This window comes from Sminthopsis crassicaudata, chromosome 3 (assembly GCF_048593235.1).
Source record: "Sminthopsis crassicaudata isolate SCR6 chromosome 3, ASM4859323v1, whole genome shotgun sequence".
In the NCBI taxonomy this organism is placed as follows: domain Eukaryota; kingdom Metazoa; phylum Chordata; class Mammalia; order Dasyuromorphia; family Dasyuridae; genus Sminthopsis; species Sminthopsis crassicaudata.
In genome coordinates this window covers 454,148,338-454,164,424 of record NC_133619.1, presented here as the reverse complement: position 1 = coordinate 454,164,424, position 16,087 = coordinate 454,148,338, and the positions used below count along the sequence as shown (strand labels likewise).

At 33.1% G+C, this 16,087-nt stretch overlaps 1 protein-coding gene across 8 annotated transcripts in view; it reads left to right on the top strand.

The window, feature by feature from the left end:
- Nucleotides 1-16,087, top strand: part of SLC4A10 (solute carrier family 4 member 10) — a 357,517-nt gene that overhangs the window by 202,695 nt on the left and 138,735 nt on the right. For all 8 annotated transcript variants that reach the window (XM_074303280.1, XM_074303281.1, XM_074303276.1 and 5 more), the window contains exon 4: nucleotides 8,586-8,724. In XM_074303280.1, coding sequence (XP_074159381.1) covers nucleotides 8,586-8,724 — 139 coding nt within the window. The remainder of the gene's footprint in view (nucleotides 1-8,585; nucleotides 8,725-16,087) is intronic.

The window sequence follows — 16,087 nt, the reverse complement described above, 5'->3', positions numbered from 1 at the left end:
TTTAACTTAACAAATCAGGAAATAGAATGTCAAACCCCATATCAGAAATTGAACAAGTCATTAATGAACTCCTTAAGAAAAAATCCGGTGCCAGATAGATTCACATATAAATTCTATCAAACATTTGAACAATAATTAATTCCAATACTATATAAACTATATGGGAAAATAGGCAAAGGAGTCTCACCAACCTTCTTTTATGACATAAATATGTTGCTGATATTTAAATAAGGAAGAACAAAAATAGAGAAAGGAAATTATAGACCAATTTCCCTAGTGAATATGGATTCAGAAATTTTGAACATAATATTAACAAGGTTATTACACCAAAACCTTCAAAGATTATACAATATGACCATGTAAGATTTATGCCAGTAATTTAGGGTTGGCTTAATGTTAAGAAAAATATCAATAACAAAACCAACAGAAATCATGTGATCATCTCAATAGATGCTAGAAAAGCTTTTGACAAAATACAACATCCCTTCCTTTTAAAAACACCAGATAATATAGGAGTAAAGGGAGCATTTCTTCAAATAATAAGCAGGATCTATCTAAAACCAGCAGCAAGCATTATCTGTACTGGCCTTCCCAATAAGATCAGGGGTGAAGAAAGGATGTTTATTATCACCACTATTATTCAATACAGTTGAAATGTTAATTATAGCAATAAGAGAAAAAAAAAAGAAATTGAAGAAATTAAAATAAATAAATGAATTAAAATAAACTCTCTTTGCAAATAGTATGATAGTATGATTAGAGAACTCTAGAGAATCAACTAAAAACTACTTGAAATAACAACTTTAGCAAAATTGCAAAATATAAGATAAATCCACATAAAAAATCAATGCTTCATTTTATGACCAATAAAGCCTAACTGCAAGAGACAGAAAGATAAATTCTATTTAAAATAACCATAAACAACATAAAATACTTGAGAATCTACTTGCCAAGACAAACCTAGGAATTATATAAACAAAATTATAAAATATTTTCCCACAATTGCTCATAGGTAAGCTGAGTCAATATAATAAAAACAAAAATTATACCTGTTAATTTGCATATTCAGTATCATACTCATCAAACTACCAAAAGTTATTTTATAGAGTTAGCAAAAAATAACAGCACAATTAATCTGGAAGAATTTAATGAAAAAAAATTATCCAAAGGAAAGTGGCCTAGTAATACCAAATCTCAAGCTATTTTATAAAGCAGTAATCATCAAAACTATCTGGTAATATTAATAAATGGTCAAATGATATGAACAATTTTCAGATAAAGAAATTAAATCCATCTATATTCATAGGAAAAAATGCTTTAAATCACTCTTGATTAGAGAATTGCACATTAAGGCAACTCTGGGGTACCACCTCACATCTCTAAGTGGCTAAGATGACAAGAAAAGATAATGATAAATGTTGGAGGGAATGTGGGGAAACTGGGACACTAATGCATTATTGGTGGAATTGTGTGTTAGGATTACAAGGTGAGAACTCAGGTTGTCTGGACAGTTCTCTGATGTTAGGTGAGAACTCAGGTTGTCTGGACAGTTCTCTGGCTCAGAATTCACACCTTTGGTTTGGGCCTTTGAAGGGAGTTTACACCTTTGATCTTCTGAGGTAGAGTTTATATGTTTAAAAGAAGTTTGCACCTTTAAGAAGCCTGAATTAAAGAAGCCTTTAAGCCCCTGAGTTCTCACATGCCCCTTTAAAAGGAGCAAGTTCATTGGTTGAAGTATTTTCTCACAAGCCCCATTTAGTTCTCACTACAATCTCTGCAAGGATAAAAGAAGACAACATTGGGCCCAGAGAGTGAGTCTACTCTGGGATTGAGTTGAGACCACTCTGGAGGAAGAAGAGTCTAGGCCGGGAAATTGAGTTGAAACAGCAGATCTCCTCCCAGAGAGCGATCGGCAGTTTCTGGAGACAACAGAACATTACAATTGTGAACTGATCCAGCTATTCTGGAGTGCAGTTTGGAACTGTGCACAAAGTGATATAAAACTGTGCATATCCTTTGATCTAGCAATGTCTCTACTAGATTTATATCCAAAAGAAATCATAAAAGAGGGGGAAAGACTCACATGTACAAAAATGTTTATAGCAACTTTTTTTGTCATGGCAAGGAACTGAAGTTTAAAGGATGCCCATTAATTGGGAAATGACTGAAATGAGTTATGATAGATGGATGTAAAGGAATACTATTGTATAAGAAATGATGAGCAAGCTAATTTTAGAAAAGTTTGGCAAGACTTACATGAACTGATGCTGAGTTAAATGAGCAGAACAGGAGAACATTGTACACAGTAATACCAAGATAGTGCGATGATCAGTTTTGATAGATTTAACTCTTCTCAGCAATATAGTGACTCAAGACAATTACAGTAGACTTTGGATGGAAAATGCGATCTACATTCTACTCATAGAGAAAAAACTATACAGTCTGAATATGCATGGAAAATATTTTCACCTCTTTGTTTTGCTTTTTTTTTTTTTGTTTCTTGTGGTTTTTTCTTTTTATTCTGATTTTCTTTCCCAACATGGCTAATATGGAAATGTGTTTTTAAATGATTGTACATTGATAATTGATATCATATTGCTTGATGTCTTGAAAATGGAAAAGATAAATTAAAAAAGAGGAGGAAAAAAATTGGATACAATTTTTTTTTCTTTTCTAAAAGTATTTTAGGGCAGCTAGGTGGCGCAGGGATAGAGCACCAGCTTTGAATTCAGGAGGATCCGAGTTCAAATGTGATCTCAGACACTTAACACTTCCTAGCTGTGTGACCCTAGGCAAGTCGCTTAACCCTAGCCTCAAAAAAAGAAAAAAAAAAGTATTTATTTTTTCAAATACATGCAAAGGTAGTTTTCAATATTCACCTTTGTAAAACGTGCTCCAAATGTTTCTCCTTCCCTCCTCCTCCTCTCCTTCCATAGACAATAAGCAATCCAATATAGGTTAAACAAGTGAAATTCTTTGAAATATATTTCCATATTCATTTTTTTGCATAAGAAAAATCAAATCAAAAAGTAAAAGAAAAAAGAACAAGCAAAGAAATAACATCAACCAGAAAAAGTGAAAATATTATGCTTTGATCCACATTCAGTCTCCACAATTCTCTCTCTGGATGCCAATGGCTTTTTCCATTCCAAGTATTAGATTTGCCTTCAAACACTAATTGTTTAAAAAAAAGAGCCAAGTCTATCACAGTTGATCATTATACAATCTTAAGTTGTTGTTAATGATGTTTTCTTGGTTTTACTCACTTCACTTAGCATCTATTCATGGAAGTCCTGAAATCAGCCTGCTCATCATTTCTTGTAAAACGATAATATTCCCTTATATTCACATACCATAATTTATTCAGCTATTCCCCAAATGATGGGCATCCACTCAATTTCCAGTTCCTTGCCTCTATAAAAGGGCTATTATTTGCACATGCATATATGGTCATGCAAAGGGTATGCACAGTTTGAAAGCCCTTTGGGCACAATGGAACCCAAAATCTTACAAAATGACTCAGCTCGTCTCATCTACACAATGGTCCAATACAAGTACAAAGGATTCATAAAGGAAAATGTTATCCACATCCAAATAAAGAACTGATGGATTCTGAATGCAGAGTCCACTTTTTTCACTTACATTATGCTTTTTCATATTTTCTTTTAATGTTTCTTTTTTTACAACGCTAATATGGAAATATGTTTTACATGATAGTGCATGTACAACCTATATCAAATTGTCCCATTTTTGAAAGGAGCGAGGGAAGAAAAGGAAGAAGAAAAATTTGGAACTCAAAATCTTGTAAAAAATAAATGTTAAAAATTGTCTTGACATGGAATGGGGGGAAAATAAAATACTGTTACATTACAAAAAAAATCCAAGTCAGAGAATATCAGTAGATGAATAATTTTCTTTTTTTTTTAATTTATTTTTTTTTATTATATATATATATATATTTTATAATATTATCCCTTGTATTCATTTTTTCCAAATTACCCCCCCTCCCTCTATTCCCTCCCCCCGACGACAGGCAATACCATACATTTTACATGTGTTACAATATAGTCTAAGTACAATACATGTGTGTGAATATCATTTTCTTGTTGCACAATAAACATTAGAATCCGAAGGTACATGCAACCTGGGCAGACAGATATTAGTGCTAACAATTTACATTCCCCTCCCAGTGTTTCTTCTCTGGGTGTATCTACCTCTGTCCATCATTGATCAACTGGAAGTGAGTTGGATCTTCTTTATGTTGAAGATTTCCACTTCCATCAGAATACATCCTCATACAGTATTGTTGTTGAAGTGTACAGTGATCTTCTGGTTCTGCTCATTTCACTCAGCATCAGTTGATTTAAGTCTCTCCGGGCCTCTCTGTATTCCTCCTGCTGGTCATTTCTTACCGAGCAATAATATTCCATAATCTTCATATACCACAATTTACCCAACCATTCTCCAACTGATGGACATCCATTCATCTTCCAGTTTCTAGCTACAACAAAAAGAGCTGCCACAAACATTTTGGCACATATATGTCTCTTTCCGCTCTTTAGTATTTCTTTGGGATATAATCCCAGTAGTAGCGCTGCTGGGTCAAAGGGTATGCACAGTTTGATAACTTTTTGGGCATAATTCCAGATTGCTCTCCAGAATGGCTGGATTCTTTCGCAACTCCACCAGCAATGTATTAGTGTCCCAATTTCCCCACATCCCCTCCAACATTTGTCATTATTTGTTCCTGTCATCTTAGCCAATCTGACAGGTGTGTAGTGGTATCTCAGAGTGGTCTTAATTTGCATTTCTCTGATCAGTAGTGATTTGGAACACTCTTTCATGTGAGTGGATATAGTTTCAATTTCTTCCTCTGAGAATTGTCTGTTCATATCCTTTGACCATTTATCAATTGGAGAATGGTTCGGTTTCTTATAAATTATGGTCAGTTCTCTATATATTTTGGAAATGAGACCTTTGTCAGAACCTTTGTTTTTAAAAATATTTTCCCAATTTGTTACTTCCCTTCTAATCTTGTTTGCATTAGTATTATTTGTACAGAAACTTTTTAGTTTGATGTAATCAAAATCTTCTATTTTGTGATCAATAATGATCTCTAGTTCTCCTCTGGTCATAAATTCCTTCCTCCTCCACAAGTCTGAGAGGTAGATTATCCTCTGTTCCTCTAATCTATTTATTATCTCCCTCTTTATGCCTAAATCATGGACCCATTTTGATCTTATCTTGGTATATGGTGTTAAGTGTGGATCCATATCTAATTTCTGCCATACTAATTTCCAGTTTTCCCAACAGTTTTTTCCGAATAATGAATTTTTATCCCTAATGTTGGAATCTTTGGGTTTGTCAAAGATTAGATTGCTATAGATGTACCCTTTTTTGTCCTTTGTATCTAATCTGTTCCACTGATCTACCAGTCTATTTCTTAGCCAATACCAAATGGTTTTGGTGACTGCTGCTATATAATATAGCTTTAGATCAGGTACACTTAGACCACCTTCCTCTGAGTTTTTTTTCATTAGTTCCCTTGCAATTCTTGACCTTTTATTCTTCCATATGAATTTTGTTGTTATTTTTTCTAGGTCATTAAAATAGTTTCTTGGGAGTCTGATTGGTATAGCACTAAATAAATAGATTAGTTTGGGGAGTATTGTCATCTTTATTATATTCGCTCGGCCTGATGAATAATTTTCTTAATCAATATCATCTCTGAAAAACTGATGATCTTAGTTTATAACTGGTTCAGAAAATATTTCTAGGTTCTTGGGTAACTGTCATAATAAATAATTTTAAACAATAGCAAAAAATGTGCCCAATTTTGAGATGGAAAGAACAGTAAAAGTGAAAACATGAAGTATCTTCAGAGAACAATAATGTAATTTGGAGGTAAAGAATATATGTCAGGCATCACTTCAATAAAATATTGATGAAACACAAATGATATGTAAGGTACTGTACTAGGTATTTTGTAATAGGAAATAAAACATAAAAAATAGGAATATACATCAGAGTCATACAATAGATTGTCCTGAATATTAAAAAAAAAAAAGAATTAAGGATTTCATCTAATAGGCAAAGGGAAGTTATTTAAGTTTCTTTGCTGTGGTTTTGTTTTGATTTCTTTTTTTTCCTTAATTTTTAATTAATTTTATAATTATAACATTTTTTTTGACAGTACATATGCATAGGTATTTTTTTTTTACAACATTATCCCTTGTACTCCCTTCTGTTCTGAATTTTTCCCCTCCTTCCCTCCACCCCCTCCCCTAGATGGCAGGCATTCCCATACATATTAAATATCTTATAGTATATCCTAGGTACAATATATATGTGCAGAACCGAATTTTGTTGTTGTTGCAAAGGAAGAATTGTATTCAGAAGGTTAAAAATAATCTGGGAAGAAAAACAAAAAAAAAATACTCATAGTTTACACTCATTTCCCAGTGTTCCTTTTCTGGGTGTAGCTGATTCTGTCCATCATTGATCAATTGGAATTGGATTAGATCTTCTCTATGTTGAAGATATCCATTTCCATCAGAATACATCCTCATACAGTATCATTATTGAAGTGTATCATTATCCCCTTGTTCTACTCGTTTCACTCAGCATCAGTTGATGTAAGTCTCTCCAAGACTCTCTGTATTCCTCCTGCTGGTCATTTCTTACAGAGCAATAATATTCCATAACATTCATATACCATAATTTACCCAACCATTCTCCAATTGATGGACATCCATTCATTTTCCAGTTTCTAGCCAGTACAAAAAGGACTGCCACAAACACCCTTCTTTAGTATTTCCTTGGGATATAAGCCCAGTAGTAGCACTGCTGGGTCAAAGGGTATGCACATTTTGATAACTTTTTGGGCATAATTCCAGATTGCTCTCCAGAATGGTTGGATTCTTTCACAACTCCACCAACAATGCATCAGTGTCCCCGTTTTCCCACAGCCCCTCCAAATTCATCATTATTTGTTCCTGTCATCTTAGCCACTCTGACAGGTGTGTAGTGGTATCTCAGAGTTGTCTTAATTTGCATTTCTCTGATCAATAGTGATTTGGAACACTTTTTCATATGAGTTTTGATTTCTTTTTGACCAAACAATAACATAATCAGAACTATACATTAGTTTTATTAATTTGGCAGCAATGTGTAAGATGAATGGAAAATAGGAGTAATAAAAATTGGGGAAACCAAATTTTTGTTGCCAATATAAGGGCTAATTAGGGCCCAAAACAATGAACCTAAACTGGTGACAGTGAAAACAGAAAAGACAATATGGATACAAGAAATGTTGCAGACACAGAACATATTCTTTTCCAGTAATCTATGAACTCCTTGGAGAAAGGTACTTTCACATTTATATATGTCCAAAAGCTTAGCACAGTATCTGGCAATCAACCAATCAATAAACATTTACTAAAGAACTGATTAGGATCTGGGAAATAAGGAAGGGGAAGTAAACAAAGAAGACCTGATACTGGTTAGTATGAGAGAAAATGACAGTATCCATTGTTAAAAATAGGAAGTCAGGGAGATTTATTTGTTTTGTTTTGTTTTAAGGAAGGTGGTAACAATGTTTTAAAATCTTAACATTTTGTATTTGACAATAAGATATCCAAGGAGGGATATATATCAGACAGATACAAAGGGGTGAGTTTTGTGAGAGTGGTTGGGGCTGGATAATACAGATTTAGAGGTGAAGGCTGATTTGAAGTGGTAGCTCAAGTCCTTTTGTAAAAGATACTACAGAGAGAAAAAAATTAGAGGGAAGTGACTGGGACTGAAGTCGAGGGGATACTTACATTAGGTAGGCACTGGTATTTAAAAACCATGAAGGGACTAGAGAAGGACTTAGACATAGGAACATTACAAAAATTAGCAAACTTTTTTAAACATTCATTTCTTGTCAAGTATATTTGGCATAATTGATTCATTACACTGCCACATGGCCTGGTATAGTAGATGTAGGGCCACTTTCAAAAGCATGAAGACCATCGTTCAATTCCTCTCTCTCTACATAATAGTTGGGTGACTGAGCAAGGAATTTAAACTATCAGAACCCTGAGCAACTTTTTAAACAATGAAATTTAAATTTTTAAATTTAGATATTGAAAGTGACCAATTGTTGATTTATAAAGTTTTTAAACTTAGAGTTTCCCTTTCACAGATAAAATCAGAGGTCTGAACCAATATATATATATATGAATATTATAAATATGAGTATTTGTTTATATGTACACATGTGTATAATACACATTTTAAAAATAATTATAGAAAACAGAATTGATTCTATGTATTGCTTCTTTTTTTGGAAAGATACATGTATTTGGCCATGCTAATGGACCAGAAACAGATAATCTAAAAGGAATCTTTATACTTGTCTTTGGAATATATATGTATATGTTATAGCAGATTTACCCTCCTAATTATGCTTGGCTTAGGAAAATACTAAAATTAGTTCGAATTTCCTGAGCACACACTGGCCGGCTGGTGGGGGGGAGGTGACTGAGAATGTGCTAAGCTTGAAGCCATGGTAATATCTCTTCATATCTCCGGCTTTCCAGACACCCCATCGCAGAGGGTACAGTTTATTCTTGGAACCGAGGATGATGACGAGGAACACATTCCACATGACCTTTTCACAGAGCTTGATGAGATTTGCTGGCGTGAAGGTGAGGATGCTGAATGGCGAGAGACAGCCAGGTGAGGATTTGGGGGCATTGTGTTTCTAGTCATTGGTAGTAATTCACGGTACAGTGAACATTTGTAAACCCCATTAAGGTCTGAAAAGAAGATCTCTGATAAAAAGCATACATAACAACTAGCCCAAAGTATTACTATCTGATATTCTTCATCTAGATATATATTATTATGGGATATAAATCAGAATGAAATGTGAAGGTAGTAATTATAGTAAACAGTGATACAAAATCAGCAGCAGCTGCATCATTGAAGATAAATGGTCACATACATTGTTTGCCTTCAGCAAAAGATCAAAGCAAACATGAGTTTACTTTCTGGATTCATTGTATCTTTAGTTTCACCTCTCTTTTAATGTTGCTGCTAATTAAGTGAATGAACATGAATGATAATGGCAGTGTAGAATCTTTGTGAAAATTACGAAATGTGACTTTAGTCATAGATGACATGAAATCTTTTGGCAGTAGCTATTTGAGAGGCATATATACATTCCAAAAAAATGTTTTTGGATAGGTAGAGGAAAAATACACATATACATACACATAAAAATGATTTGTACACACACACACACACACACACACACACACACACACACATATATATATATATATATATATATATATATATATATATATATACTATTCTATGTCATGTTCCCCAAACATCTTTAATTTTCAACATTTTTAAAATACCAAGGTTTTAAAAATATATAAGGAATTTATTACTTTACAAGGTAATTTAAAAGTAATAAGTTAAATTCCAGTTTGACTTTTACATGGTTCCTACTATCATGATATTTAGTTATTTTAGATTTTGATTGAGAAACTCTAAAGAAAATAAATATTATTTGTAGTTAAAAAAAAAAAAAGAAAATTACAACCATGATAAACATAACCATAACTATGCTATCTTTTTGGTCAATGGAATGGAAGATGAAAAAAAAGTGGGTGTTTATCATGCTGTTGCCAAAGTGTCTGGTTGATTCACCATATTTTTCCCCCTTCATTGATTGGGGGGAGTAAAATCTTTATTTTTTAAAAAAGCCATACCATTTTAAAAGAATATTTTCCTTAACTTAGGTCTCTCTCCATATATACTGTCTAACTTACCAACTTGTGGAACCCAACGCATTTTTAAGATGAAAAATGTCCATCTAAAAAGTTGTCATCAGTTCACTACAATATTTGCGTATGTCTAATAAATGACTGCCTGAATAAAAAATACATCTTCCTTTGTAATATTCCTATTAGGGAAATTAATAACTTTAATTTCATAACAAAAGTCAATGAAACTTTAAAATCTCAATTAACTGTAATCTAATATAGAATTCTGCCACCTGAAATGTCTGCCTCCTTTCTGGCTAAGGATAATTCCTTTAAACACTTCAGCCTATTTTTGTTTAAATTTTCATTGAGGATGCTTTCTAAAATGCAACAGTAAACTTTTCTGCCCTCGTAATCATAGATATTTCATGTCATTTAATCATTCTTTTTGTAATACTGTATCTTACATCATATCAGTCTCATTATAAATGCAGAATCACAGAATCTTGGGGATGAGAAAGATCATAAAGATCATCCAATAAATATTCTTTATCCAACATTCTATCATATGGTCAACCAGTTTTCCAGTCATCAAAATTTCTCCTCTTCTTGAAACAATTCATTCCAGTTCAGACAGCTTTAATTTTTAGACAGTCCTTTCTTATTTAGAATTGAAATCTATTCTTCCTATTTCTTCCCTCTGTAGTAAATATTGCCTAAAATATTAAAAAAATTTTTCATAATATCAATTCCCAAATTTCTTTGCAAAGTAAACCATATGATATAGTTTTATCATAGTAGAAATGGGAGAAGAAACAAAGTTAAAGAACAACAGTGACTTGCTCAGTCATACAGGTAGTAAGCAGTTCAGCTGGGATTTGTACCCAGACCTTGTGAGTCCACAACCAGAATTCCTTACATTAATCTACATCTTTAGATCTTACTCATAGTTTGGCTTGGTTGCCAAAATTTTTTCATAGTTGGCATCATCAACACTAACCAGTTCACTTCCTGATCCAAGGCTCACTTTACCTTAGGAGAGTTTGCAGGCAGGTTTTTTGGCATAGACAGCTATAATAATTCAGGAACCAGAAAGTTCAGTTCGGAGATGGCTACAGTAGTCCAGGAGTGTTGTGATAACTTAACCCTCTTTGCCTCAATTTCCTCGTCTATAAAATCAGCTGGGGAAGCAAATGTCAAACCACTCCAGTGTTTGTCAAGAAAATTCCATGTGAAGTCATGAAAAGCCAGCCACAATGGAAAAAATAATAATAAATAACTAACATAAAACTTTAAAGTTTACACAATAAGTCCAGTCCTTGCACAAATGTGATTGGAAAAAAAAAAAAACTGGATTTATAGCAGTTCATATGAACAAGAAGGAAGTAGCACAGTTTAAATTATTAATTAACAGATTAAAAGCTTAAAATAATATAACTCTTATAATAGCTCAAATATGTATTGCATTTGAAGATTTTGTAAAGAATTTTATCTGCATTCTCATTTGATCTTTGTAACAGCTTTAAAGAAGTGGAGACTTACATCCTCATTTAACAGATAAGAAACTGATACCAAGATTAAGTGATTTGCTTGATGTCTCACAGTTAGTTCTTAGGAGAAAGTCAAACCCAAGCCTTCTTGACTTCATGTCCTACATGCAAGCCATTTACATGCTATTTCTCAGTAACAATCAGTGATATTATGTAACTTCAAAAATATTGCAATTTTAGATGAACTACAAAAAAGATTCAAAACCATGGTCATCTCACCATACTGTGTATTATTCAGACTCATTTGGGTTTATAGTTTTGTGCCACATTTTAAGAGGAACATTGGCAAAGTAGAATTCATTCATATGAGGAAAACTAAGATGACATGAGGGTCAAATAATGTCCTTCCAAGGAAAGAGGACTAGATTTGGAGTGAAAGTCTTTCAACATTCTATACTGATAGATTCAAAACTGTGAAATAAAGCTAATTAGTCATATTTCCTCATCTTTTCTCTGAAGACAAATTGGAAATTTAATTAAATGGCATCTCATTTTATTTTTCCTTAGTTTATGTTATTATAATCATTTGCAGCATTATTTTGCAGGACCAAGATGGGCTTCTCTGTCCATGCTTACTCTTAAAATGTCCATGTGGGCAATGATTCTATGGCCAAATCCAATTCTCTAAATGCTAATTTTATTAGAGTGCTCCTATACTTGAAAACTTTCAAATGGTTCTTCTACTTTACATATCAATTCATCCCTCAATTCAAAACCATCCACAAACTGAATGACTCAATACAAATCCTCCATTCCAATAAGACTGGATATTCCATGATCATTCTTTACTACAAAATTTTTCTTTTCTAAAATTCCCTTCTCTTCCTATTCACCTAATCAAGTATGACTAAACCTTCAGGATCCAGCTCAAAGGAGGCCTTCTTTGACAACTCTGGCCTGTAATGTTTTAACCCTTTTCCTGAACTCCTAATGCACTTATTTTGAACATATTTTGGAGCTTATTGTTAACTTGTTTTGTTCTTTATTACCTTCATCTTTGATAGAGATGTTAATCTTAAATGGTGTATAAAAACTGTTTCACCAGGTTTCATATCTTTTTTTTCCTAATGAAACTATTTATGAAAGTTTCCAGTTTTTGTAAATCATAAAAAACAAAAGTTTTCCCCCCAGTTTGTAATTGTAGGTCCTTGTACCCATTCAGCTATTGAGAAAAAGAAGTGTTGATGACTTAGCAGGCAGGCACCTGTTCTGAAGTACCTTCCTTTAGATTTTTCCCAAGCATTGAAGAATCCACATAGTAAGTGCTCAGGAAAACAAGAAACTAATATAAGATCACACAATTAAAATTAACAGTGTTTTTCATTTATTATTTTACCCATTTGTTTTCTTTTATTTTGTCCATTCAAATTCCATTAGCAAGACAGGAAATAATCTTTTTAAATCAGGGTATGAAAATTATTTATAAGAAACTTTGGAATATAAACATACATAGAGTTTGCATTCAAATCCAGCCTGAAAACACCTGCTGTGTAACCCTGGGCAAGTCATTTGACCTGTTTGCTTCAGTTTCTTCACTTGTAAAATGGGAATAATAATCACATTTTACCTTGCTGAATTGTTGCAAGGATGAAATGCTATAATATTTTTTAGTAGACTGTCATATACTATGTGCTAAATGAATGCTTATTCTCTTCTCCTTTGTGAAGCAGAAACTTTAAAGTTCCATTTTGGTAAGAAAAAAAATCTCTAATGGAAAACATAAAATAAAGACTTTAGTCTATTCTCTAGGCTTTAAAGGATAGGGATTAGACTTATAAGGTATTGCTATAGGAAATGTCATTTGTCTTAAGACATTAAAATGCATTATTGGCTGACATGGAATCAGAGGTGTTTATTAAGCCACAGTTAATTAAAAGTATTTCATGGATATTGTAGGCTTTATTTTTTTAATTTTGGAGAGCAAAGATTTTTAATCTTTTTTCCTTCAGAAATTAATTCTGACTGCATTTGGTTAGTATGTTAAGCCCTTCCTAAAAAGTATTACTAGTGTACCTCTCCATAGGGTGGATATGATGCTGTGTTCTTGAACACTAAGTCAGTGAAATAAAAACCCGGCAGGTCTGAACAAGTTGGAAAGACTTTGATTAAAGGCTAGAAGTGTTTGCCAGCAATCTGAGGACCAGCCTAGCTGAGTATGGAAAGGCTCATTGTCAAAAGATCTATTAGGTGATAGAATTGGGAGATGAGGTAATGCTGGAAATAGACAAAAAACTCCTGCAATGACACAGTAGAGAGGCATAAAAAATGGAATAAGATACCAAGACTCTCACAGCTTTTATACTGTCTAAAAATATTATTTTAATCATCAACATTTTAAAGTGCAATCTTTGCCAACAATTAGATGAATTTTTCTAAAAAAAAAAAAACAAACCCTCAGAAATTGAACTATAACCATTTTGATACTGTCACTAAACAGTTAACCAAAGACACAAAGAAGTGATAGATAAATGGAAGGACACTTCACAAGTTCTCTGAAGAGGCAAATAAAAGAACTATCTAAAGCCAGTTAGGTAGATAGGGTACTAGGCCTGCTCTCAGGAAGACCTGGATTCATATCCAGACTCTGACACATACTAGCTATGTGACTTTGGGCAAGTCACTTAATCCTGTTTGCCTCAGTTTCCTCATCTGTAAAATGAACTGGAGAAGCAAATGACAAACCATTTCAATATCTTTCCCAAGAAAACCTCCAATGGGGATTCAAATTCAGAAATGACTGAACAACAAGAATGAAACCAGGAGAGAAAAAAAACTTTATTGAAAACTGGTGCTCATGATAAAAAAATTTAAAAAGCTCATGACTGTATCTCTGGTGTGCTATGAACACTTTTTTCATTAACTGAATTGAAAGACACTAAACAAAATGATTGTTGTGACATTTTTTTAATGAAAATGACTAGCCGAATTATACAACCAATACATGAATACTCCAGCACCTCAGTACCTGCAGTATTTTATAAGTTTATATTTTGCCATCATTATAACATTTTAGAAGATGTTATTAGGAAGAATAGCTAGATTTGATTTTTAAAAAACATAAAGAAAACTATACCAGAAGTAGCACAGCCTTTAAGGCATTCATGGATTCATTTCCAAGCTATCTCAGAGGGAATTTCAGAAGAATTAAAAAAAAAAACATAGACAATTCTACTTCCCAAAAAACTGACTGAGAAGAGATTGGTAATAACTGGCTTTTTCTTTTATATCTACAAAATCTTGGTGAAAGTGGTTTATAAAGATATTAGTTAATCCTCATTAAATGCCTGAGAAGAAAGTTGATGGTATTTTGCAGATGATTTTTCATATTATACCAAATCTTTGCAGACATAAAGTTGATTGATGTCTATATAAAAATATATGATTATGTTTATATTGTTCATATATATATACATATATACATATATATATTTATTTATTTAAAAGCATTTGACTCAGCAAAACAAAATGCATATTTGATAGCTCTCTCTATGAAGGTGTCAGAGGTCTTCAAAATAGACTTTGAAATTGTGCCATACTCAATGATAAATGAGGCTTGCAAAATAATTCTGTGTAATCATCTGCTAACTATTGACATGAAGACAGGTTATGGGATCATAGATTCAGAACTAGAAACAACCATATGATTTACCTACTCCTCTGATATTACATATCAAAAGCTAAGGCTTACAGAATATAAATGTCTTGTCCAATGACTTCTTCACTTCCTTTTGTATGCTGTCTTTTCCCTTTAGTTTTTAAGTTACTAGAGAGAAAAAGAGTCTTTTCCTTATTTTTATACCCAGGGCTTAGCACAGTCCCTATCACATAATAGGCACTGAATACATATTTATTGTGTTGTTTTGCCTTATATCATACTCTGAATTAATTTATTCCTTGATAATGAAAAAAATTCTGAGCAATTTTGCAGACTATCACAGTAGCTCTCAGGCTCAGGTCTCAGGTCTCAGCACCATTTTTCACTCTTAAAAAGTATAGACAATCACACAAGAAGCTTTTGTTAGATATTTACTCTCATTAGAAATCAAAACATCTTATGAAAATCATTTTGACCTCTTGGACTGAAAAAAAAGTGTCTTAGGGCCCCCAGAAGCACCTGGACCACATTTTGAGGACCATTGCTATATTGAATTGCCCTAAAGACCTACTAAGAATTCACAGGTCTACTAAGTGCATTATACTTATGCTCCTTTACTTTATATTATGATCTCTAAATGCATCATTGATTCCACCCCTTTTTATCTTCTCTGGAAGATAGCTTCTCTCCTCTCTAAGTTTCAATCTCTCCTAGCTATTAAATCCTGTTGTCTAAAAACTTTTCTCTTCCATTCTGAAAAAACAACCCTTATTTGATCCAGCTATCCCCCTTAGCTACCTTTCAAACTATCTAACCAAGTATCTCTGCTTCCTGTCCTCTCATTTACTTCTAAGCCTTCTGATATGTAGCTTCTGATCTTATTATATGGCTTCTGACTTCATCATTCAAATGAAATTCTAAAATTTCTAATTATTCCCCAAACTGCTAAAAATAATGTTCTTTTCTCAGGTTTCATCATTTAACCTTTTTGTTAACTTCCCCTCTAAGTTTTTGTGGCAGTGCTTCCTCTTGCTTCTCCTACCTTTCTATTCTTTCCCAATCTCCCATGCTAGATCCTCATCAAGCTCTGCTCACTAACTATGGTTATCTACCAAAAGTCTGTCCTGAGTTCCCTTGTGCTTTCCTTCTCTATTATCTCAGTTGGTGATCTCATCAGC